At 44.2% G+C, this 23,920-nt stretch overlaps 1 protein-coding gene across 2 annotated transcripts; it reads right to left on the minus strand.

The window, feature by feature from the left end:
- Positions 1-154: 154 nt before the first annotated feature.
- On the minus strand, positions 155-18,531 carry ASL (argininosuccinate lyase). 2 transcript variants are annotated; one of them, XM_061605090.1, is made up of 17 exons: positions 18,513-18,531; positions 18,111-18,182; positions 15,194-15,388; positions 14,312-14,395; positions 13,738-13,794; positions 11,746-11,843; positions 10,588-10,665; positions 9,661-9,738; positions 8,248-8,300; positions 7,795-7,857; positions 7,472-7,586; positions 5,882-5,966; positions 5,158-5,217; positions 4,731-4,814; positions 2,955-3,035; positions 1,856-1,962; positions 155-383 (listed from the first exon to the last, which is right to left on the minus strand). In XM_061605090.1, exons 2-17 carry the CDS (start codon positions 18,120-18,122, stop codon positions 239-241), a joined length of 1,395 nt encoding a protein of 464 aa, XP_061461074.1. In that variant the 5' UTR covers positions 18,123-18,182; positions 18,513-18,531; the 3' UTR covers positions 155-238. The 2 variants fall into 2 exon arrangements, with proteins under 2 accessions (XP_061461074.1, XP_061461073.1); XM_061605089.1 differs by lacking the exon at positions 18,513-18,531 and adding an exon at positions 18,332-18,375.
- Positions 18,532-23,920: the final 5,389 nt, after the last annotated feature.

Consider the following 23,920-nt stretch of genomic DNA (forward strand, 5'->3'; position numbering starts at 1 on the left):
GAAAGGGGGCGGCGGCGTTCATACAGCTTCTTCCACGATGCCTTTCACCAGAGGTTCCCAAACGGTGGCCCATGGACCACCAGTGGCCTGTGAGCTTCGTTTAGGTCATCCAGGTTACAACACGTCCACAGGAAATAGTCATACTGTCACTGTATTCAACCATCACTGTGTTTTATTAACTCAGGATTAAACGTGATCAGCAAAACCCACAGCAAAGGGACCGTTCCAATGCAAAAGCTTATTCTCTCTGCTTCTTCAGGAGTTCCTTCAGTTGCTCGATCTGTGTACGGACGCTGCCCTTGCCCGTCCCGCCAGGGCAGCTGTACTGTTCCACACTGCTCTGCTGGTTGAACACCTGGGAGACATCGCTCCCCATCATGGGGCTGGAGGGGGCAGGAAGACAGGGGGGGGGCAAATGTCAGTCAAAGGTTGGCCGGTGGGTGCGAAAGGGGTGCCACAGCATCTGATTGTCCTGATGTGCAACCTATACTGTAAGGCTACTGTCAGGACAGAATATGGAGAAACCAATTGGTTCCCCATCAGAAAGGGTGTGAGACAGGGGTGTATTTTATCACCCTATTTGTTTAATCTATACGCAGAACATATCATACAGAAAGTGGGATTGGACCAAGATGAAAGGGGTGTGAACATTAGAGGGAGAAATATCAATCATTTAAGATATGCAGATGATACCATACTACTAGCAGAAACCAGTAATGATTTGAAACATGCTGATGAAAGTCAAAGAGGAAAGCACAAAAGCAGGACTACTGCTGACTGTCAAGAAGACTAAAGTAATGACAACAGAAGATTTACGTAACTTTAAAATTGACAACGAGGACATTGAACTTGTCAAGGATTATCAACACCTCGGCACAGTCAGTAACCAAAATGGAGACAATAGTCAAGAAATCAGAAGAAGGCTAGGACTGGGGAGGGCCGCTATGAGAGAACTAGAAAAGGTCCTCAAATGCAAAGATGTATCACTGAACACTAAAGTCAGGATCATTCAGACCATGGTACTCCCGATCTCTATGTATGGATGTGAAAGTTGGACAGTGAAACAAGCAAATAAGAGAAAAATCAACACATTTGATATGTGGTGTTGGAAGAGAGCTTTGCAGGTACGATGGACCGCAAAACAGACAAATAATTGGGTGTTACAACAAATTAAACCAGAACTGTCACTAGAAGCTAAAATGATGAAACTGAGGTTATCGTACTTTGGACACATCATGAGAAGGCATGGTTCACTAGAAAAGACAATAATGCTGGGAAAAACAGAAGGGAATAGAAAAAGAGGAAGGCCAAACAAGAGATGGATTGATTCCATAAAGGAAGCCACAGACCTGAACTTACATGATCTGATCAGGGTGGTTCATGACAGATGCTCTTGGAGGTCACTGGTTCATAGGGTCGCCATAAGTCAAAATCAGCTTGAAGGCACATAACACACACATAGACTGTGTATGATACCAACCTACCCAGCCCCTTGGATCTTCTGCAGAGGCCCTTCTACAGGTCCCCCCTCTGAGGGAGGCTCACAGGGCAGTGACACTGGAGAGGACCTTCTCAGTGGTAGCTCCCCATCTATGGAATGCGCTCCCCAGTGTCCACCTGGTGCCTTCCTTGACATCTTTTTGGCACCAGGGAAAGGCAGAACTCCCCCAAATTCTGCAGTGAGGGATTGATCATGATCTACCTTGGATGGCTCCTGGAAGGATTACTATAGCTTTTTAAGCATTGCACAGATGTTGACACAGCATCCCGTCTGTAGCCCTAAGAGCTAGAAACTTGGTGTTTAGCTTTCTGGAAAGGAGTTTAAAAGCCAAGAATTTGCAAGGCCAACACTTACGTGATGCTCTTCAGGTCCTCCACAGATAGATGGTTAAGAGTCACTCCTTTGTTCTCAGCTAAGTGGACTGCCTTGCCAACGGCCGTGTGGGCTTGTCTGAACGGCATCTGTAATCAGAAAAGCACAGAATCAGGAGCCTTCCCTTCTGTAGATCCAATGGATCCACACCATCTTCAGAGGAGGCTCTTCCGACTCTGCCACGATTAGCAGACTTCTGTGGCTCCCATCCTCTGGAATAACCTACCCTCAGGAAATTGAACTGTGATGGGTTTCAAGAGGCAACTGAAAAAGAAATTGTTCAGACAGGCTTTCCCCGAGGGAATTTTGAGATATGCTCAGCTGCAGTTTCCTTTTTCATTTTTTGTGGATATTGTATTGTGTTCCATTAAAGTTTTAATTAACTTCCTTGGATTTTATGAAACGATGTGTATGCTTATTGGGTTTTGAATGGTCCTTTTGTGAACCGCTTGGAGTTTGCTTATCTCAAGAGGCACATAAGCTATATCAATAAGTAAATCTAAATCTTAGTCTTCATCCAGTGTAGGGTCCTCGATACCCTGAGGCTGTCATTTCTAAGTTGGGAGGAGAAGGAAAAAAGGGTTAACATTTGGTCTGTGGGACATTGCACAGACAAGGGACATGCAAACCCTGGCCTACATTCAACAAGTTGTGTAATCTGCAACCCATATGCGGGGTGTGTGTTGTGTAGCAGTGGCCATTAATGGAAAGAAGTGTCCACATCTACTGTGCAATCCGCACTGGGTATCTCCGAGAGGAGACCAAAGACCACAGTTTTGGGTGCCATGCATGGGAATGCCAAGACAGCCTCCCACCCAAATCGGCTCACCTTCAGAAATGTTGCTGGATCATGTGCCTTCATGATCATAGCCCTCGAGTATAAATACAAGCGGATCAGACCTTCCCCACACCTTCCAAATCTTTGGATCAGGAGTCACCAACCTGGTGTCCTGCAGACGTTGATGCACTATAACTCCCATCATACCTGCCCATCGGCCATACTGGCTAGGGGCTGATGGGACTTGTTGTCCAACAGCATCTGGAGGACACCAGATTGGCTAGCCCTGCTTTAGATACTCACCCCTTTGCGGACCAAATAGTTGGCAAGATCCGTAGCTAGCATATCGGGGCTCAATGCTTTCTCCATGGTGTCCTTATTCATCTAGAAGAAATTAGGGAACTCATAAGTAGAAATCTATAATATCATCATCATCAACAAAAACAGTAACTGCTGAAAAAATGGCACTGGCTGCCTATTAGCTACTGGGCCAAGTTCAAGGTGCTGCTTTTGGTGTACAAAGCCCTATACAGCTTGGGACCAGGATACCTGAAAGATCATCTTACCCCTTATATATCCAGTTGATCACTATGCTCTTCAGGTGAGGGTCTCCTGCAGGTACCATCTCATCAGAAGGTCCTTTCCACACAAAATAGGAAGCGGACCTGTAGTGTGGTGGCACCTACCCTTTGAAATTCCCTCCCTTTGAAGATTAGACAGGCGCCATCTCTGTTATCTTTTCTACTGAAGACCTTCCTCTTTCAATAAGCCTTTTAAGTGGAGACCTTATCCCACTATGCGTCTTTTCCGGAATTGCTTTTTAAGTTGTTTTTTAAATACGTTTTTAGCATGTTTTGTTTTAATATGCTTCTGTTGCTTTTAAGATGTTTCAGAGTGCTTTTAGTGTTTTTGTTTGGGCTCCTTCTAGGAGGAAGGGCGGGAAATGCATTTATTAAATAAATAAACTGAACTTGTGAGTTGCTTGTTACACAAAAGGTCTCCAAGAGACTTAAAATATGTTGTAAGAGATATGCATAATAAGTAAATAAAAACACACAATAAGAAAACACATTTATAACAAAAATATGCAATTCATTAAAACAAATACACAAAGCAACCCCCAAGAACTGCAGCGGCTTTGACAAGAAGAGTAGTTTTTACCTAACAAGACATCAGTGAGTGAGTAAAAATGAATATATCAGCTTTAGAGAAATAAAAACTGGAATAACCCATGAACCACTGTCAGGGTCCAGACTTGAATTAGGCAGATATTTTTGGTGCTTTTAAAATTCTTGCACCAATTTCTTTTCCCCTTACACTGGTTTTAAATTGATTTTATGTTGTTGTGTTTATATGGGCCTTTTGCGTGAGCGTGTGTGTTGGTTTGGATTGCTTATCGTTGGTTTTTACTGTTTTAGTTTTTGGATTCTGTATTTTTAATAAGTTTGAAGATCACCCAGAGGATTTGGTGGAAGGATGGCAAAATAAAAAGAATATGGGAACACCCTAAAGATTTATTATGGCATAAGATGTTGTGGCCTACAGTCGGCTTCGTCAGATGCGTGAGGGGTGGTCCTGAGGATCAGGTGCAGAAATACATGATTGGTGGGATTTAAACTAATAAAATGGATCAATAAAGTGCTTGGTAGCAAGGATTGTTTTAACAAACAAAACCCCACTGGTTAGCTGAACATGTTGCCAGCCTCATGGAACAGACCATTCTTGGGCTTCAAAAGTGGCTTGATCTGTCCTGGAAGAAAAGGATAAAGAGCTTAGATCTCTTCAAGGCAACCGGTTTACTGAGCGTTCATTTCAATTTGTTTGTAGGGAGGTCGTAGGATACCAGGTCAAGCAACTGTTTCCCCACATTTTCCTGGGTTTTCGTTGTTGTTAAAGCAGGTTTGATGTGCAAGACTGCCAAATCCACTTTCATTGCTCAACCTGAAATTTTGCCAGTATGAGACTGAATCCCACCCACAAAATAGCAACAGTCTTGGAAGCAATCTTAAAAAAAGAGAGAGCGCAAAAAACATGTGCACTCCCCCACCAGTAAGGACAACCCTTCCTAAACATTCTCACCTGGAGAGTGGAGATCACACCTGTGGTGACCTGCAGCACTGCACTCAGGGTGTCAATCACATCCGTCACGGCCTCCTTATCTTCCTGTTTGCAGAAAAGACAGAAACACCTTTTTTACACAAGGAATACTCCCGCCGGATCCAATGAAATGGTCCATCATGTCCTGGGAAGGATCAGCAAGCCAGTTGCCCCTGGGAAACTCACAATCAAGGCTTGTAGGCGATGGCCGTCCCCTGCAATTTCCCCACATCAACCACATCCCAGACAGCGGACCCAAGCACCGCCCTCATCTTGTGGCAAGGAGTTCCACAGATCCTTTGCACTCGTTATCCTTTAGCCAAGCCCTAGCCACAACCACCTGAAGAACTGCCAGCCACCTGACTAGGGCCTAGGTGAAGCCAAGAGCACCTCCACCCCATCATTTTACCTGCAAGTCTTTGTTATAGGCACTGGGGAGTCCTTTCAGGACCATCAGAATTCCAACAGTCTGCACAGTAAAGGGGAAAAGAAGAGGTTATTTAAGGACGCTGAAAAAGTGTGTGTTGCAAACCCGCAGGCAGGTGTGGAACAATAAATCTGCTTGAGTTTTTTTTAAAAGGACTTCAAGGATCACCTGTATTTTTATTATTTGATTTATATCCCACCCTTCCTCCCAGCAGGAGCCCAGGGTGGCAAACAAAAGCACCAAAAACATTAAAACATCATAAAAACAAACTTTAGAACACATTAAAACAAAACATCTTCAAAAATGTTGCTTAAAAAAAGCTTTCAAAACATCTAAGATTAAAAACATTTTAAAAAGAAGGTTTAAGAACATATTAAGAAGTCATTCCAGTGCAGACCATTTTATTCCTTTTATGTATCTGGAGGGAGGGAGTGTTATGCATGCCAGGGAATCTTACAGGAACTCTGTGGCTGCATGAACACCCCTACTTTACTCCTCGTTTCCAGTCAATTCCCAAAAAGGCCTCTATTAAATTTCTTGTTTCTGAGAACCTCGGCCCTCTCCTTGAATTTTATTCCACAAAATCCTTCTAGGTTGAAGGATAGGTGGCTGTTGCAATGCTTCTCATTGGCCAACCTCCTTTCTGAGGCCGCTCTTTGATTAGCACCTGGCCCCGAGTCAACATTAACAAAGACTGGGCACTCACCCGGCCAATTACACGGCCGGCCTTGCTGCGGATCAATTCGAGGCTGTCCGGATTCTTCTTCTGAGGCATCAGGCTGCTCCCGGTGCTTTCAGAAGAAAAGAAAACATGCTGCACTTAGGCAAGATCTAATTCACATTAGGTCCACCAAAGACCGCGGCGATGCTTTTCAGCCTGTCCACGGGAGGCGACAAGTCATTTCCATATTGCCTTGTCTGAAAGTGCAGCGGATTGTGGGATAGGGCCCAGAGCGTTGTTGAGTGGGGAATGAATTAGGGCATGTTTAGCCTTGGGAACAGAGGTCTGGGGGGAGATAGGATAGCACTATTCAAGGACTTGAAAGGGTGTCACAGAGAGGAGGGCCAGGATCTCTTCTTAATCATCCCAGAGTGCAGGACAAGTTACAGGGAGCCAGATTTCAGCTGAACATCAAGAAAAACTTCCTGTCAGAGCGGAACAATAATGGAACCAATGACCTAGGGAGGTGGTGGGCTCCCCAACACTGGAGGCCTTCAAGAGGCAGCTGGACAGCCACCTGTCAGGGATGCTTTACGTTGCATTCCTGCGTTGATCAGTGGGTTGGACTCGATGGCCTGATGGGCCCTTTCCAACTCTACGATTCTAGGATTCTAAAGCAGGGGTTCCCAAACTGTTGCCTGTGGGCCACAAGCTTCATTCGGGTAGTCCACAACATGTCCACATTAAATATTCATTTTTTTCACCATATATTTATTGCTCCTTCCCCCCTCCCTTATGTCATATTCTACTGAATTGCAATTTGAATTCTGTGGCATACAATATAAGAAATAGAAGGAGCAATGAAAATACAATTTAAAAAATCATGCATCGTCTCACACAGCTCATTAGAATTTCTGCAACAGGCAGAAAAACCATTAGGTGGTCCGTCAGGACCCTGATCAACTTCCAAGTGGTCCATGGGGGGGAAAGCTTGGAACCATTGAATTGGGGGTGGTGGTGGTGAGTTGGGCTACCCCATAGTATATTAATTTAGGGGAAACTTCAAAAGTTTCCATTGTTGTGAGATGACGGGGGTTAATATACAGTATAATATATAAGGAACCAGATCCGTTGGGACATTAAATTAGGAGTAAATGAATGGAAGGGGGACTGATTTAGGGTGCAAATTAATTGAAGGATGTATCTGGGACGATTTGGATGGGGAATTAAGTTGGCTTCCCTTTTATGACATTTTGCATCTATACATTTAAATCAGCATATGCTAATTTTAGGCTGATTTGTGCCTTTAAGTACCTATCAACAATACCTGTGGTCTGCCACAAGCCAGGTCTACTGGGTTCATGAAAGTGTGCCATGTGGACTAGGAGCATGCCCTGAACACATCCAAGGCATCTTTGTATCTATGTGTTGCAGTGAAAAATCATTGTAACGGGGGAGGAAGCTGTTTTCTAGGGGATCTTGTCAGCCACTGCTGACCACCTCACTGAGAAACCACTGATATATGTCCAAGGAAATCTGGGATCCCCAAATAACATATTTTAAAAGTCACTGAATGTTTGGGCGAGAGATGGCGAGAGGAATCCCCGGAGGGGTTAAGAAATTCTGTAGAGTTACCAGAAGGCATCTGAGAGAGTGATGAATCCAAACTCCTTTGTGGAAAAGAGGATTAGGTCTTCGGCTAATTTGCTCAGGTGGATCATGATCAAGGAAGAAGTGGACAGGAACTCCACTGGAGGGAAAGCGGGAAGAAATCTCAGTGGTGCTCTCAAACTGGAAACAAAACTCAAGTTGCTCAGGCTGCCCTATGAACTAGGACGGTCACGCTGCAAACCCTCCAGGCTTGTAGCCCTTCAGCTTCTGCTGCAGCCGCCTACAATCCCCAAACTCCACTCTGCCCCAAGGAAGAACAAAACAACACACAGAGACAGCACACTTACCCACAAAGTCCCGGTCGCTCACCGCATCAATGCTGTTGATGCTGATGGAAGCAAAATCGAGTTCTATAATTTGAAAAACAAAAATACGGACAAAGAAAGATACGTCAAGGAATGCTGTTCGCATGAGTGGCACTACTTCCATCATAATAACAACATCCCAAGGACCTGCCAGAACATTATTGCCATGATTATTTTAATTTATTACCTGCCCTTCACCCTGAGGTCCCAGGGCGCGTTACAATAGTTTAAAATACATAATTAAAAACATGGTTTGATAACGACTGCTGTAGAGAATCAAGATCTGTTGCAGTTTGTGCGCGAGCCTCAAATTGGTTCAGCTTAAATGTAGACCTTCTTTCTTTGGCAATCTGTAAATAAACTCCCTCACCTTATGGAGGGATTTTGGTTTTTGCTTGCTTGCTTGCTTTTAAAAAGCAGAACTATACAACTCACCTTTACAAATAAGCTCACGATCCAGGCCAAATGGGTTGCCAGCAAGAGCCCCACTGAAACAGAGAGAGAAGAATTAGAAGGTTCCCCCCACAGAATAGGAACCTCTCATTACCTCCTGCCTACCCCAGAGGCATAACAGAAAGCAGTGAAGTCGCTGAGCCAGGACGGCACATATTGCTCACCTAGGACCGTTTGCAACACTGCACAGAGGTTGCATGTGGGGTGGGGTCGCCCCAGCATCCTTCAGAATCCACCGGTCAAGACGGCCTCACTGATGGTGACCTGGTCATACCATTAGCTAAAGGCCTAAGCCACTTAGGCTGGCCCTGGGTACTTGTGCCAGCAGCCTTAAATTCTCCTCACTGTGTTGCTATTATCTACATATTATTTATTTACTGTATTTACTTTATTTTATTTATTAAGTTAATGCCCTTCCTCCCAGAAGGAGCCCAGGGCAGCAAACAAAAACACTGAAAGCACTCTCAAATATCTTAAAAGCAAAAGACTTTAAAACAAAATACCTTTAAAGGCATATTAAGACATCTTAAAAACATCTTTTTTTAAAAAAACTTCAAAAACATCTTAAAAACTATTCCAACACAGATACAGACTAGGATAAGGTCTCTACTTAACAGGTTTGTTGAAAGAGGAAGGTCTTCAGCAGGTGCTGAAAAGATAACCCCTGTCAAATATTTAAAAGGAGGGTATTCCAAAGGGTAGGTGCCACTACACTAAAGGTCCACCTCCTATGTTGTGCAGAACGAACCTCTTGATAAGATGGTATCTGCAGGAGGCCCTCACTTGCAGAGCTCAGTGATCGACTGGGCATATAAGGGGTAAAACGGTCTTTCAGGTATTGTCTGATATCCTGCCCTTCCTCTCAGAAGGAGCCCAGGGGCAAACAAGCAATAAAACACTAAAAACGTCTTCAAAAACAAAACATCTTTTAAAAATCTTTAAAAACATCGTGAAAATAATTCAGCACAGACTGGGATGAGGTCTCTACATAAAAGGCTTGTCGAAAGAGGAAAGTCTTCAGCAAGCTTTTTAAGGAGAGACCTTATTCCAATCATCATAATAATCATAGCAGTGGCAGCCGTTACTTGGCCCTCTGTAGAGTATTGTTTCCCTTGTCTTTTTTCTTTTTCTTTTTAGAACTTTATTTCTGATATAAAATATGCAAAGAAAAAAGGGAAACAGAAAGGCAACAGTCTTCCACAAACCCTATGCATATTAACAATTTGCAGGTAGCCTTTGGGATCCCGTTTATACTGCTCCAATACATTCCATGCCGCTTATTAACACCCATAGCAGAATGAGAAGATTCACCACTAAGTATTCAGGTGAAAATGAACCACTGGTTTGGTCTCAGCTGGCCTGGGTAACTAACCTCAGAAAATAGTGCAATTTTACCTTCCCAAAGGCAAGACATTGATCCTCTTCTTAATCTCAATGAGACGCTCAGAATCCCTGGTCAAAGCAACGGCGTGGCTGTTGGTAGTCGAGAGAGAGAGAGATATGAGGAAGACAGCCCACACCTCTAAAAAGAGACAGGTGATACTTCCTGGATCTGGGACCTCTTGGATCACAGTAAGGAGATTTTGGTTACTTGTCAGTAGGGATGGACAGGATACTAAAACTGAACTTGGCATCAAACTTCTTGATGGTCCATGGGTTTGCTATCTTTGCAGACCAATCCTGAATGCTACAAGCTTCCCTAGATTTTCCCCTACACTGGATTTTTTTAAAAAAAATCAAATTTTGCTTTCCTAATATGAAACTGACCAGCCTGCTTCTTTGCTTTGCTAACTTGAAACTGACAGACCTGCTTCTTTCCTTTTCTCAGCCTGTGTACTTCCTAAGAGGAAACTGACCAACCAGTGTGTTAATGCTTTGCTAACTTTACACTGACAATACTATGCCTTTGCTTTGCTAATGTGAAATTGAGCAGCCTGTGTGCTTGCTTTGCCTTAAAGGAATCTGTCACTTTCTTGTGGGTGGGGAAGGATCCAATACAATTGGGGAGGAGGAGGGTTGGGTGAGTGGGCATTTGGCAGAAGTAAAGTCATTTTCCTTTCCAAAAGGAAAACATTAACAACATCATTATTTTTGGGGAGGGGCAAAAATTGGAATGATAAAAGCAAAGGACAGCAGAAAAATAACTAACCTGAAATGGAACCGCCTGCCAATTTGATGGCATGCAGTCAAACAGGCACCAAAGAGCAGATCCCATCCGTGCTTAGCACTCTGCATGTGCTCAGAGACTACCTTTCCCTCCCAGATTCCCAGCTGTCGCAGAAGGATTTCAGCTTTTGGTGGTGGTGGAATGGCTTTCGTTACCTGAGCAAGAGATGGCTCCATCTGATTGGCTGAGCCCTTTGCAGGTGGGTGTAACCGGGAAGGATCACCTCAATCTCTCTGCAGTAGAAGAAAGAGGGCTGATGAGTTACACATTCACATTTAATTGACAGGCATTCTTGAACTTATGCTTGCCTGGATGACGGAATGGATCCTACTGTGCAATGATCAAAGAGTCACCCAATTACTCCACCCACTTTGAGCCTCTGCCCCCCCCCACTAACATGCAGCCCCCTGAAGGTTGCCCACAAGTGAATGTGCCCTCAGGCTGGAAAAAAAGATGCTCTACTCCTGGCTTACAGCTTCAAAAAAAAACCACCAGCACTTAAAAGTGGCCCCAGACATGCACTGGTACAATAAAAGGTGTCGCATATCACCGAGAGACAGTAAGCCTAGAACGTGTGGACATCCAGTGAAGTTGAAAGTGGGAAGATTCAGAACAGACAAAAGAAAATACTCCTTCCTGCAGCACATAGTTAAACTATGGGATTCCCTCCCACAAGAGGTAATGATGACTGTCAACTTGGATGGCTTTAAAAGATTAAAGATTAAAAGACCTCTGTAGTCCATGTGTTGGTAACCTCCAGGCTGGATTACTGCAATGAGCTCTATGTGGGGCTGCCCTTGGTCTTGGTTCAGAAGCTCCAGCCGGTGCAAAATGCGTCAGCCATTTGTTGTTGTTTTTAACGTGTTGTAAACCGCTTTGATGTTTTTAACGAAATAGCAGTATACAAATATTTTTATAAACAAACAAATTCATGGAGGATAAGGCTGTCAAATAGCTACTAGCCATGGTGGCTGTGCTGTGCCTCCACACTTGCAGTCGGTATGCTCAGAGCTTGGAAAAGTTACTTTTTAAAACTACAACTCCCATCAGCCCCAGCCAGCATGGCCACTGGATTGGGCTGATGGGAGTTGTAGTTCAAGAAAGTCCAAGCTCTGAGTATGCTTCAGAATACCAGTTGCTGGAAACCACAGGAGGGAAGAGTGCTGTTGGGCTTAGGTGCTGCTTGTGGGCTTCCCACGGGGGTCTGGTTGGCCGCTGTGAGGATGCTGGAATAGATGGGCTACCAGTCTGATTCAGCAGGCTCCTCAGGTTCTTATGCAAGCCAGTAGCCAAAAAGAGAAAGCCACGCTTACGCAGAAGCGCGCTCCACCAGGGTCCAGATGAGCTGCTGCAGGTGGCTGGACAGCATCGTGATGGAGTTCCTCATCAACATCCTCAAGTCAGTCACAACCTGGAAGAAAAGTCACACAGCACCTCAAAGCTGGAGGCCAAAACCCTGCTGACACTGACACAGCCATTTTCACTAAAGGAGGTCATTTTTGGCACTCGAGTCAAGCAGCTCAGGGATACGGTCCCAACGGCACACAAGCTGGCAGGGTCGGGCAGTTGCCGAGGGGGCCGTGCCTGAGCCGGGGTCCCTCTGAATCAAAGAGCTCCCTCGGCGCCTTCACTGTCGCAACCGGCTTGCTCACCTCCCTCTTGCGCTGGCCCAAAGCGGACAGGCAAGCAAACAGGAGCGGTGGTAAGGAAGCGTTGTATTTGCTTCTGTTTGTTGTTACCTTCGCCTGGGAGCAACAATGTGCAGAAGGGCCGTGGCAGCTGATAGCAACATGGGAGCAAGGGTGTAGACTCCTTCAGGGAGGGGCATGTCAAAGCCTCCCCTCCCCCCAAAAAAACCCTTGGAGATGGCACTGGTGGGATCCAAGGCTGGAGACAACCATTTTGGAGTTGATATTGCGCTGCCTATGCATGTTGTTGTGGGGCATCCATTATCCTGGTCTTGCAAAACAGTCTCAAGGAGGTGCATTTTCAGAGCGCAGCCTTGCCGTTGTGGGTAGGGCTGATCAGGGACACACTCCAAAATATCTGGAAAGCACCAGGGTGCCCGAGGCTGCTGTGTAAATTAACAACAATGGGGCAAGAGAAATCAGCTTGGAAGACACTCCACTGGTTGTTTGTGCCTTCAAAACTAGCACCATCACTCTATTTATTTTATATTTGTACACTGCTGTTTCGTTAAAAACATCAAAGCAGTTTACAACACATTAAAAAACACTATAGGAAAAAAACATTAATAATGCAGTAAAGACAAAGGTCAACTGTTGCAAAAAGAGCATCTTCTTAATTGCCTGCATCACCGTGGCGGAACATAAAGGTTTTCAGCAGGCGCTTAAAAGTTAAGACAGAAGGCGCCTGCCGAATCTCTGTTGGCAGAGCATCCCAGAGAACTGGGCCCATGACATGGCAGGCTCCGTTTCGTGTCGATGTTAAATGAGCTTCATCAACTCTACTGAGACTCTGAACTGGGGGGCAGTGGGCCCCTAAAAATCACTTATATAAAAATGTATCATTGATAGTTATGATATTATGATTCTTTGTTAATTATTATCAGTGCTTTTTCAGTTAAAAAAAAAGAGGAGGTGCCAGGACTCTTGTCTTGATGAAAATGCCATGCATGTCAGCACAAAATGGCTGCCACAGGCAGCAAAACGTGGTGCCGGTACTCTGTACCTGTCATTTCCGTCACAGAAAAAGCCCTGATTAGTATTAATTAATAAATGGCAGGTAGTGAGTCGAGTTGCCTCATGTCACGGAAACTTGTCTGCCTAAACAGATATTTCTGCTGTGGGTCTCCTGATAAGAGCCAGGAAGTGGCAATCCTATTCTCGCTTAACTGGGAGTAAGCCCCATTCAACCCAGTGGGGCTTATTTCCAAGTAAACATGCATAGAATTGCACTGTGAGACAGTGGCGGCTCCATGTCAGTGGCGCAGCGGAATCTGCTCTGGGTTTTAGTCTGAACTGTCCAAAGTGCTGAAACCTACTGAGTTTTCAAGGAGCTGTCCAAGGTACTTAAACCTATTCCCAAAACATATTCAGCACCTTAGCTCCGTGAAAGTTCCGTTGAGATTTTGGGAGGTGCCATTTATCTTGAAAGCTTTAAGGACTAGAAACTTGATTTTTAAAAATCAACATATATAAGGTTTTTTTCCAGGATGTCCCCTGCCCCATACAATCTATGGCTGCATTTGCACAAGAAGTATGGAAGAGAAAGGGGAAAAAAAAACTAAATAGAGATAGGATAGCTAAAACTATTTTTTAAAAAAACATCCATGGTTTTCCTACTTGGTCATTTCTGCTTCTTCCGGTGTGAAGTTTTCCAGCCACATCACCAATCAGCTCCTGGGGAAAAGAAGGGAGGGAGAAGGATGTGGGTGTTTCGTTAGTGTCAATCCAGTGCTATGGGGAAAGCAGATCCTGAAAACAGTTGTGTGGCTGGCTGCTTAGATTTCCTGGGATGGATCATTGTAACCCTGAACATTTGTCAGTGGGAGAACTGCGGGTTTCTTATATTCATTGGCTGAGTTTGCACATCATGCTGAGCCATGGTTTGTTTTTATCAATGGTTTGCTGAACTAACCATGATTGTCTCACAGACGAGTAAGCAAGCCATGGTTTCTTTCTCAAAAGCCGGGGTCCACAATAAGCTGGTGGGCGCCATGGTATACTCAGACAGCCCCTTGACATCCCCCAGGACTCCTGCCCATTCCAATTTTTTTAATTTTTATAATTTGATGTTATTTGGGATTTTGGAGGGGGGGGCGAGTTGTAAGAAGGTTGTCTGTTTTGAGAGGGAGGGTTCAAAGGATTACCAAACAGGCACCAGATTAAATGTTCCCATTGAAGAGATGCACCAGACCTTGAGCCTGCGCTCAATGGTAGTATGGATATCCTCATCTGTTTTGGCGATCACCAGAGTGCCCTTGGAAATCTCTTCAGAAATCTGCAAATGCAGAAGAAGAAGGCTGGTTAGCAATTAACTGGACCATCTCTGCTGCCTAGTGGGGGATGAGTTAGAGAGTCATCCATGTGTTTAATAGCAAAGTCCAGGAACCATTTCGGAGTCCTGATCTTGCTGGGAGAGATGTGGGAAGAACAGCCATGCACTTATTGGTGTCAGCGTAGCGGGGATGAGTTACACCATCAATCCTGGAGATAGTTAGCAATGTGAACATGGAGTAATGGACAGACACCTTTCCGAATCAACTGAAGTTTTACTACCCTTATAGACCTTTCTAAATTCAGCAACCTTTCCCAGCTAACTGGAAATAGTGGGACAAACAGTCCATTTAAGCTTTGAACATAGGTTAAAGTTTGCATGTACCCTTCTCCTGAACAGGCCTGGCAGTCTCACAGTGCAATCATAGGCATGCCTGCTCAGAAGTAGGTCCAACCAAGTTCAATGGGACTTACGCCCATGTCAAGAGTATAGACGATTGCAGCTTCTGGATTTTTCCCCCTCCTCTGAAAGCCTGAACCTTGCACAGCGCTGATGGAACCTGAACTTGTCTATTTGTGCTGCCATTTGGGGTTCTGTTGTGCTGCCATAAAAGGAAACATTCTAAACATCTGGATTTGATCAGAGGAGATATAATTCAAGTTGGCGCTTCCTTCTAGCAAGCAATCATAGACTGTGTTTTCACAAACAAACCGAGGCACCAATTCCCCACAGTTCCCCTTCCCTCCCTCCTCAAGCACCCTTCCTGAATCCTGTAGGTTGCTTCAAGTTCTCGATCAATACCTTCTCGAGCCCACTGATCATCTTGTCCAGTTCGGCTCTGGATAGAATCCCAGCCTTCTCCAGAGCCTTGGCATAAGCGATGCTTGCACGGACGTCAACTTCCGACAAGCACTGGTCCACTGCTATCGAAGAGTTCAGCTTCTCCAGGATGGGGTCAGTGCGTCCCACCAGCCTTCCTTCATAAAGTTTATTGCCCTGGCGAAGGAAGGAGAATGCCTTGTGCAGGTAAGCAAGGATGCAAATACCTGCCTCCGACCCATATTTCTGCGACTACCATCCACTGGAAGTGGAATCCAAGATGGCAGCCCCCAGAAGGAAACACAGGCAGGGAAATGCCTCTTAAGAGTGCTATCCTATCTCCCTTCAGTCTTCCCAAGGCTAAACATTCCCAGTTCTTTCAGTCTCTCCTCACAGGGCTTTGTGTCCAGTCCCCTGATCATCCTCATTGCCCTTCTCTGAATCCGTTCCAGTTTGTCTGCATCCTTCTTAAAGTGTGGTGTTCAGAACTGGATGCAATACTCAAGATGAGGCCTAACCAGTGCCAAATAGAGAGGAACCAGTACTTCACATGATTTGGAAACTAAACTTCTGTTACTGCAGCCTATAATAGCATTTGCCTATTTTGCAGCTACATCACACTGTGGATTCGTATTCAGCTTGTGATCAACAACAATTCCAAAATCCTTCTCACCAGCAGTATTGCTGAGCCAAGTCATAGGTCTGTCACTGGTGCTCAGACACGTTCCCTTCCCTGAATTTTTCTTCCATAGGTGACACCAACATAGTGACCTTTGACAGCACGCTCAGCAGAACACCAAGGATTCCAAAACTGCTTCTGTCAACGTATGATTCTGTTGCTGCAACTGCCCTGTTACCTCAAAGCAAATAAGACAGCATGTGACACTCCAGCTTTTCAAGAGCCAGCCCAAAGGTCAACCGGCCAGAAGATATCCGTTCACAGGGCCTTGCCACGATAAATCCTGCAATCAGCACTTTTTAAAAAAGTCTTCTTTCTCCTGCGCAATGCCAAGAATGCATTTGTACCCTGAGATGCTTCACTTGCAAATGCTCTTTGCATGGAGTATGTGTGTGTGTGTGGGGAGTGGAGGAGAGGCTGTTTCAGACAGATTTTGACAAGTCTAGTTAAGGGAGGATTTACTTTCAAAATACAGATATGATGCTCTACCACTGAACTAGGGCTCCTCCCCTAAAAAGTAAAGTAGGATTCTAGTCCTCGTGGTTCTGAGGAAAGGCTTGAAACAGGATGCTGCCTTATAATGAGTCAGACCTGCTGGTCCAAGCAGCTCAATATCATCTACAAGGGCTTCCCAGCCCTACCAGGAGATGCTGGGGGTTGATGGAAGAATTGGACAGCTTCAGGAGGCATCAGGGGCCACGTAAAATGAGGCTGAGGGCCCCCCACGGCCCCTGGGCTGCAGTTGCCCAGCTGTAATTCAGTGGACAGTTGGCTTCATTTTGCTTACGTCATTGCTTGGCACTGGTGGGAAGAGATGGCAGGATAACAAGTGCAGAACCTCGATGCCGGCTCAAGCATTCTTGGAGGCCAGAAGAGCGAACTGAGTTTCCTCTCCTACTTTGACGACGACAGCCTTAGGAAGCCGGCATATGTGGAAACGGGCTCTTGGCCCATTCACACCAGTCCTGTCTCCTCTCACTGGTGGTGGCTGGCAGCGGGGCAGTGGGATCCGCCCCGGGTTTTAGTCCAAACTTCCAAGGAGCTGCCTGTTGTTGTTATGTGCCTCCAAGTCGACTATGACTTATGGCGACCCTATGAATCAGTGAGCTGTCTAAGGTGCTGGAAACATAGCCCCAAAATAGGTTCAAGCACCATGGACAGCTCCTTGAAAGTTTGGACTAAAACGCAGAGTGGATTCCGCTGCCCCACTGACATCGGAGCCACCTGTCTTTACTGGGGGACCTTCTGGATGCAAAGCTGGTGCTCTGCCCCCAAGCCTACCCCCTTCTAAGCCATCCTCCCTCTCTCTCTAGCTTCCCACTGACCCCCCCCCACTCCTCACATTCTCCTCCAGAATTCGGCTCTGCCTCATTCATTCACTTCTTGCTCCCCAAATCGCACAACGCCCCTCCTCAAACCCTGCACTGGCTTTCCATCCCCTTCTGCATCTTGGCTTTAAAACTCTCCATGGCTTTAATTTCCCCTGCACACCCCTTATACCGCCCCCCCCTGACCTTTGCTTTTCCAGTTCTGCCACAGGAAAGAGGCAAACTCAGGCACTAGCTCTTAGCACCTAAAACCCTTTCCCAGCTCTCTTGGGAGTTAATTCTATTTCCCAATAAGACCTCATCAAAACCCAGAAACCTGTCAGATTCAAGTTGTCTCCATCTCTCATTTTTTCAACCTTGACATTTCTGCAGTAATTTGCTTTAACATATAATCCACATAAAAGTTCATCAGCATGTTAGTGCAAATTTCTCCTTATAAGCACATTGGTTTTTTGCAGGCAATGTTCTTTAGCATAATGCATTTTGCATGTAATTTCCCCTAATATGTGCATTTTAATGCACACTTTCCCCTAATACACGCATCCTTGTAAACATTGTTTGGTTGGAGAACTGCCTTCCAAAAATGCAAAGAACGGTGCATTTCGAAGGACAACTGTGTTGCAGTTCACATCATCCTTTCGGAAAGTGCTGAGTTTATAGATTCGCCTTGGCCAGTGAACTGAATCGGATCTCTCCCCACCCCTAAACTAGAGCACCGAACACGCTGTCAAGGCCATCAAACCTTAAAAAAGGGGGCAAAATGACACAACTAAACATTTTTACTCAGCCTGATTTTCTGATGAGAAATATGGACCTGGACATCTCGGGGGGGGGGGTTTGCAAGAGCAGGAATAGAAGGGGTGGGTGGGACTTCTCAAACCTCGCAGCTCACCTCAGATGCCATGCCTGGCGACGTTCCCTCCTCCTCCTCTCTGGTCCAGAAAGAAAGAAACCCTTGCAAAATCTGCAAGAGAGCCAGAGATTTTTTTGTGTGGGGGGGATATAGATAGAGAGATTTGCAAAGCAGTCTCCAGCAACCTAGAGAGACGCCTGCAGCGGGTGCAAGGGGCCCACGGAGCAGCCCAGCCTCTCCCCCTGGCTCATCTGTTGCACCTCGCAAGCACCAGCTAGCTGGTCTACGATGCTCCGGCTGTCCGGGACTCACATTTTCAAGAGCTCGCCTCCAGCAGGCCACGCCTCCAGGGGGCAGGGCTTGCCGCCAGCTTGAGCGACTGGCCACGCCCACCTCCCCTTCTTGATTTCCCCCCCCCCCGCCCCCAAATTCTGCACTCACATCTGTATTCCTCGGTGGCTTGAAGCGCGCAAACTTTATCCAGCAACTTGCAGAGTTGTCGTAGTTCTCGCTTTTCCTTCAGATTTTAGGAAGTGGTTCCTAAACATTTTTTGCTTCCCCAGGGACCACCTGAAAATTGCTGAAGGTCTTGGCGGTCCACGTAATGATCCCCCCCCTTTGCCTGTTGTAGCAATTGTCGTGCGCCGTGCTAGACGCTGTATGGGTTCCGAGCTGCGTTTAGACGGCTTCTCTGCTGCGTTGTGTGGCATTTTTTGCATTGCCGTCTGCGTCCCGTGGAATTCAAATGATCATGCAACCAGAACAATAAATAAATAGAACGAACAATAAACTTGCAGTTAAAAATCATTATGAGTGTTTCATGTCGGACCACCTGAATGAAGCTTGTGGTCCTCGTAAGGGGTCACAGTTTGGGAACCGAACCCCTGACTTAGAGAGTTATGGGTGTGCAAACAGTATGATGATGCATGTTTATACATCTATCTAGATCAGATTATAAATCTATCTATCTAGATTCTTAACCTTGTTTGGAGTTAGGGACCCCTTGGAGAATCTGATGACAGTCATGGACTCCCATAAACAAGGAAATACAATTAATCCTATTGCATTGGAAATTGATTTTCTTTTTTTTGCACCAGGTTCATGGACCCCCTGAAGCCCACCTGTGGACCCTCTAGGCAGTCCATGGACCCCAGGTTAAGAACCCCTGCATGAGAATAATGATCTCATCCCATCTTTCCTCTCGTAGGAGCCCAGGGCAACTAAGAATAGGAATTCAGGTCCTACTCCTAGAACAGGATGGCGAACCTGATGTGGTTGAACGATGACTCCCATCATCTCTGACCATTGGCCATGCTGGCTGCTGGGAGCTGGAGCTGGCCAACACTGGGAGGGTCACTGAGGTTAGTAGCCCTTTTCCGAGACTCAGAGGAACAACTGGAGATGGCAGAGGACCTCAAGAAACAGCTGAAGGTGTGTGGGTGTCTTGTTCAGGAGAGACTGGTGGCTCCAGTGTTAGTGTATCCACTCTCGGCGTTAGTCCTAGTTTCCAAGGAGCTCTGGCCTGTAGTCCAAGCTTCCTTTTTTTTTTTTCAATAATTTTTATTCAGATTTTCATAAAACATACAAGACGAAATCATAAAACATTCAAAGACAAAAAACAAAATCAAAAATAGTTAAACAAAAAGAAAAAAAGAAAAAAAAAACAAAAATAAAAAATAAAGAGTAAAATATTGACTTCCCATTTGTCAAAGATCAAATCAGTTATAAGTCTATAATATATAACAATCCTGTCTCTTAAGTCATATTATAAAATCACTTTCCTCCAGTAGTTATCTTACTTAATCATCAAATCTCATAAACATTACTTTATTCTTTCCACAAAAAGTCAAAGAGAGGTTTCAATTCTTTAAGAAATATATCTATCAATTTTTTTTTTCCAGATAAGCATATCGATTAATCCATCTCATTACTAATTATGATAATCTTATTGTCATAACCATAGTCAAAATAAACATTTCAATTAATCCATCACATCAGAATCTGTTAGGTTCAGTAATTTCAGTAGCCATTGTTCTATTATCCCTATTAGTTCCATTTTCCATCTTCCATCTTCAGTAGTCTTGTTAAGTCCAGTAATTTCAGTATCCAATCTTCCATTATCAGTATTCCATAATAATCTTGCTGTCAAAGCCATAGTCATATAGTAAGAGTCTGATGGGAATTACCTCTATCCCAAATATTTTCTTGCCATCCATTCTGAATAGGTTGCTGAAATACTGCTGTAAAATCATATCTCTGTTCTTTTTTTCAAAATACACTGGGTCATCTCTTGAAAGTTTTTCCATTGTCACATGGCTGCAGTTAATTCCATAGATTTTCTCTATATTGGGCTCCATCACATCATTCCAGTCCAGAAGATTATCCATGCCATTGATAACTTTATCTCTAGAATCTTCATTAATTTCTTCAGAGATAACATTGAGTTCCAAACAATTGATTTTATTTCTAAAGTCCATAGACTCCAAATCTTGTTCCTGTTCCACGTTTGTTCCAATCTCCGGGATCTCCTCTCTCACAGGGACCCCTGTTCCAGTCTCCAGGGTCTCCTCTCTCACAGGGACCCCTGTTCCAGTCTCCAGGGTCTCCTCTCTCACAAGGACCCCTATGTCTTTAATCTCCTGTGTCTCCAAACAATAGATTTTGTTTCTAAAGTCCATAGACTCCAAATCTTTTTCCTGTTCCACGTTTGTTCCAATCTCCGGGGTCTCCTCTCTCACAGGGACCCCTTCCAGGGTCACCTCTCTCACAGGGACCCCTATATCTTTAATCTCCTGCTTCATTTTACTCAATTCAATTTTCAGCTCCTTACAACCCTGTCGCAGGTTTTGTTTCGTTATCTCAATCTCATCCATTATTTTCTGAAACATAGATATTTCCAGATTCTCAGCCACTTTCTTAATTGCCATTTTAAAAGAAAAATATAGGAAAACCACTTCTTATTTCAGCAACAATTGGGTTAATACTCCAAACTTGGTGACATCACAGTATAAACAGAGCAGACAGCCTTATCTCTCCATGCTTAAGTAAACAAAATGCAGTTCCCAGGATCGAAACAATTAATGGCGGTCGTCAGGAAACAGATTCGTCAAAATAAAATAGACCAAAAAGAGAGTAGTCTCAGACAATATAATATTCTTCAAAATAAAAATCTGGAATAGAAATCCCTCTTCTGTGTATATCTTTAGAATGCAAATCCAGGACAGCTTTTTGCAACAAAAACAGAGATAAGCTATTAATTAGTGAGTAGCAGAGAGAAGTTATGGCTCCCCAGTGAGATGTCAAAAACCGATCAATCTGGCAAATCTCTTTTAAGCAGCAACAATTTAAGTCAAGTAAAAGAAAAATATAGAAAGAAGGGTGCTTGCCTGTTAGTGCGTTCTCTCTTAGAAGATAAGATGAACGTTCGCTTTATCAGATAGAGCTTGTTGTTGAAAATCCGTCCCACCTTCGTCGGCTGGACCTCGTCCCATAAATTAATGAGATCTGGTCGTCCCAACAAAAATAGGCTTTGAGGTTAATCTCTTCGTTTCTCCCTACCCGGGAGAAGTTTAATCAGTCAAAAAAAAAAAAAATCTGACTGATATATCTGAATAAGCTTCTTTTGAGGCAGGAGCCCGTCTCAAAAGCAGGCACAGGCTAAGTCACCCTTCCCGGAAGTCGCCTGTAGTCCAAGCTTCCAAGGAGCTGTCCAAGGAGCTGAAACATGTCACAGAATAGTTATATACCCAAACTAGGTTCAGCACCTTGGACACCTCCCTGAAAGTTTGGACTAAAACCTGGAGTGGATTCACTGTCCCGCTGACATTGGAGCCACTAGTCTCCCTCCCATTAGCTGCTTGTATAAGACCAAAATTCCTATGTATCTGTTTCTCTAATATGCTCGAACCCTGTTCTTATTTCCTTTGAACATGTAGAGGAAGCAATGATTTCCCCCCGTCCTTCCTCTGACGTCCTACCACCACAATTTGTCATTTTTTGTGGTAACCTCCTTTGGGTCAAGGGATAAGCCTCTTGCCCTTTGTAAAGTATCAGACCTATTGACGGGTGCACCATAATAATCAAAATCAGAGTGTAACTGAACTTATGGATTGTTGGGGCAACGTCTGTGACCTTCCAGTCATCATCTCTGTTTTGTTACACTTACATTTAGTGTGCAAAAGTTCCTTTTAAACTCTCTTCAAAAAGAAAAGGTCATTCTGTGCTTATCTTGAAATGGCTACTTAAATGCATTGTCAGATAAACTTGTATGAAACAAGAAATTATAGGTCTGCCTTGTATGAAATAATACTGATTTTTTAAAAAAACAAAACAAAGCAGTGAACATTATTTAATGATTTTTTTTAAAAAAAAGCATGTTCAAGGTTGCAGGAAAGATTCTGTATAAAACCTGAAACTGCTGATGAATCACATGGTCAGCTGAACTTGTATGTAGAAGTGTTGACATTGTTGTATTTTTAAAACGAGTTGCTCAATGAACTGGGAATGTGTGTGTGTGTGTTTAAAAAGGGAAGGAACAGAAATGAAAAAAGACACTTTGTATAATCAGCAAAAAATACATCTTTCATGACAGAGAGCAGATCTGCTGACAGAATAGCCAGGCTTGAGCCTCTCTGTCTTCGTAGTTAATACCAACATGCATAGCAGTGACCATAGTGCCTTTGCGATCTCAATCAGAACACTGTGCCAAAATGTTGCCATGCTGAGCACACTTTTTTGGGTAGGAAAACATGAACAATACGCCTTTGTCCTCTCTGTGTCGTCTAGCAACATGGCTGGACGATGGACCAGCATGAAATATACTTTCTCTCTCTCTCTCTTTCTTCCATGCCCATCTGCGTGGCAGTTTACCATAAGCTGAGTGGTCCTCATTCTTGCAAGTTTTTGGATGCATCCCAAACAATGTCATCCTCATTATAATGCTGAGCATGCAGGATTGCTGTTTAAAATTCTACATAAATATAATGAATACAAACATATATGAATGTTAAAGGAAATCCCCAGTCCATTTTGGTTTGTTTTTTGAGAGGGGTGTGTGTCATGCCCCACAGTATCTCTTGTGATGTCTCTGATAAAATTATTTCACCCTCAAACTGAATATTGTTTGGCATAGAACCAACTATGATTTCATACGGTTCTGCCTAAGCAGAATAGTTCCTGTAGCTGCATCAGTGATTTTAGGGGAGAACTTGCAGCTGCTATGAGGCAGACGTGCATTCCTTCCTTCCCAGAGTAGCGTTCCTTTACTACAAATACTTTTTTTCTGATTCATAATAATAATAATCTTAGTGTAGCATTCTTTTCTTATGAATACTTTTTTGTAATTATTCCAAGTGTTGTTATGTGCCTTCAAGTCGATTGCGACTTATGGCGACCCTATGAATCGACGACTTTCAATAGCGTTTGTTATAAACTGCCCTGTTCAGATCTTGTAAGTTCAGGTCTGTGGATTCCTTGATGGAATCAATCCATCTCATTTGGCCTTCCTCTTTTTCTACTCCCTTCTGTTTCTCCCATTATTATTGTCTTTTCTAGTGAATCTTGTCTTCTCATGATGTGTCCAAAGTATGATAATCTCAGTTCCATCATTTTAGCTTCTAGTGACAGTTCTGGTTCAATTTGTTCTGAAAATGGAAATTGACTCCCTTCAAGTCAATTATGACTGATGGCGACCCCATGAACCAGCGACCTCCAAGACCATCTGTCCTGAACCACCCTGTTCAGATCTTGTAAGTTCAGGTCTGTGGATTCCTTTTTGGAACCAACCCATCTCTTGTTTGGCCTTCCTCTTTTTCTACTCCCTTCTGTTTTTCCCAGCATTATTGTCTTTT

Source organism: Rhineura floridana, chromosome 21 (assembly GCF_030035675.1).
Source record: "Rhineura floridana isolate rRhiFlo1 chromosome 21, rRhiFlo1.hap2, whole genome shotgun sequence".
Classification (NCBI taxonomy): Eukaryota; Metazoa; Chordata; class Lepidosauria; order Squamata; family Rhineuridae; genus Rhineura; species Rhineura floridana.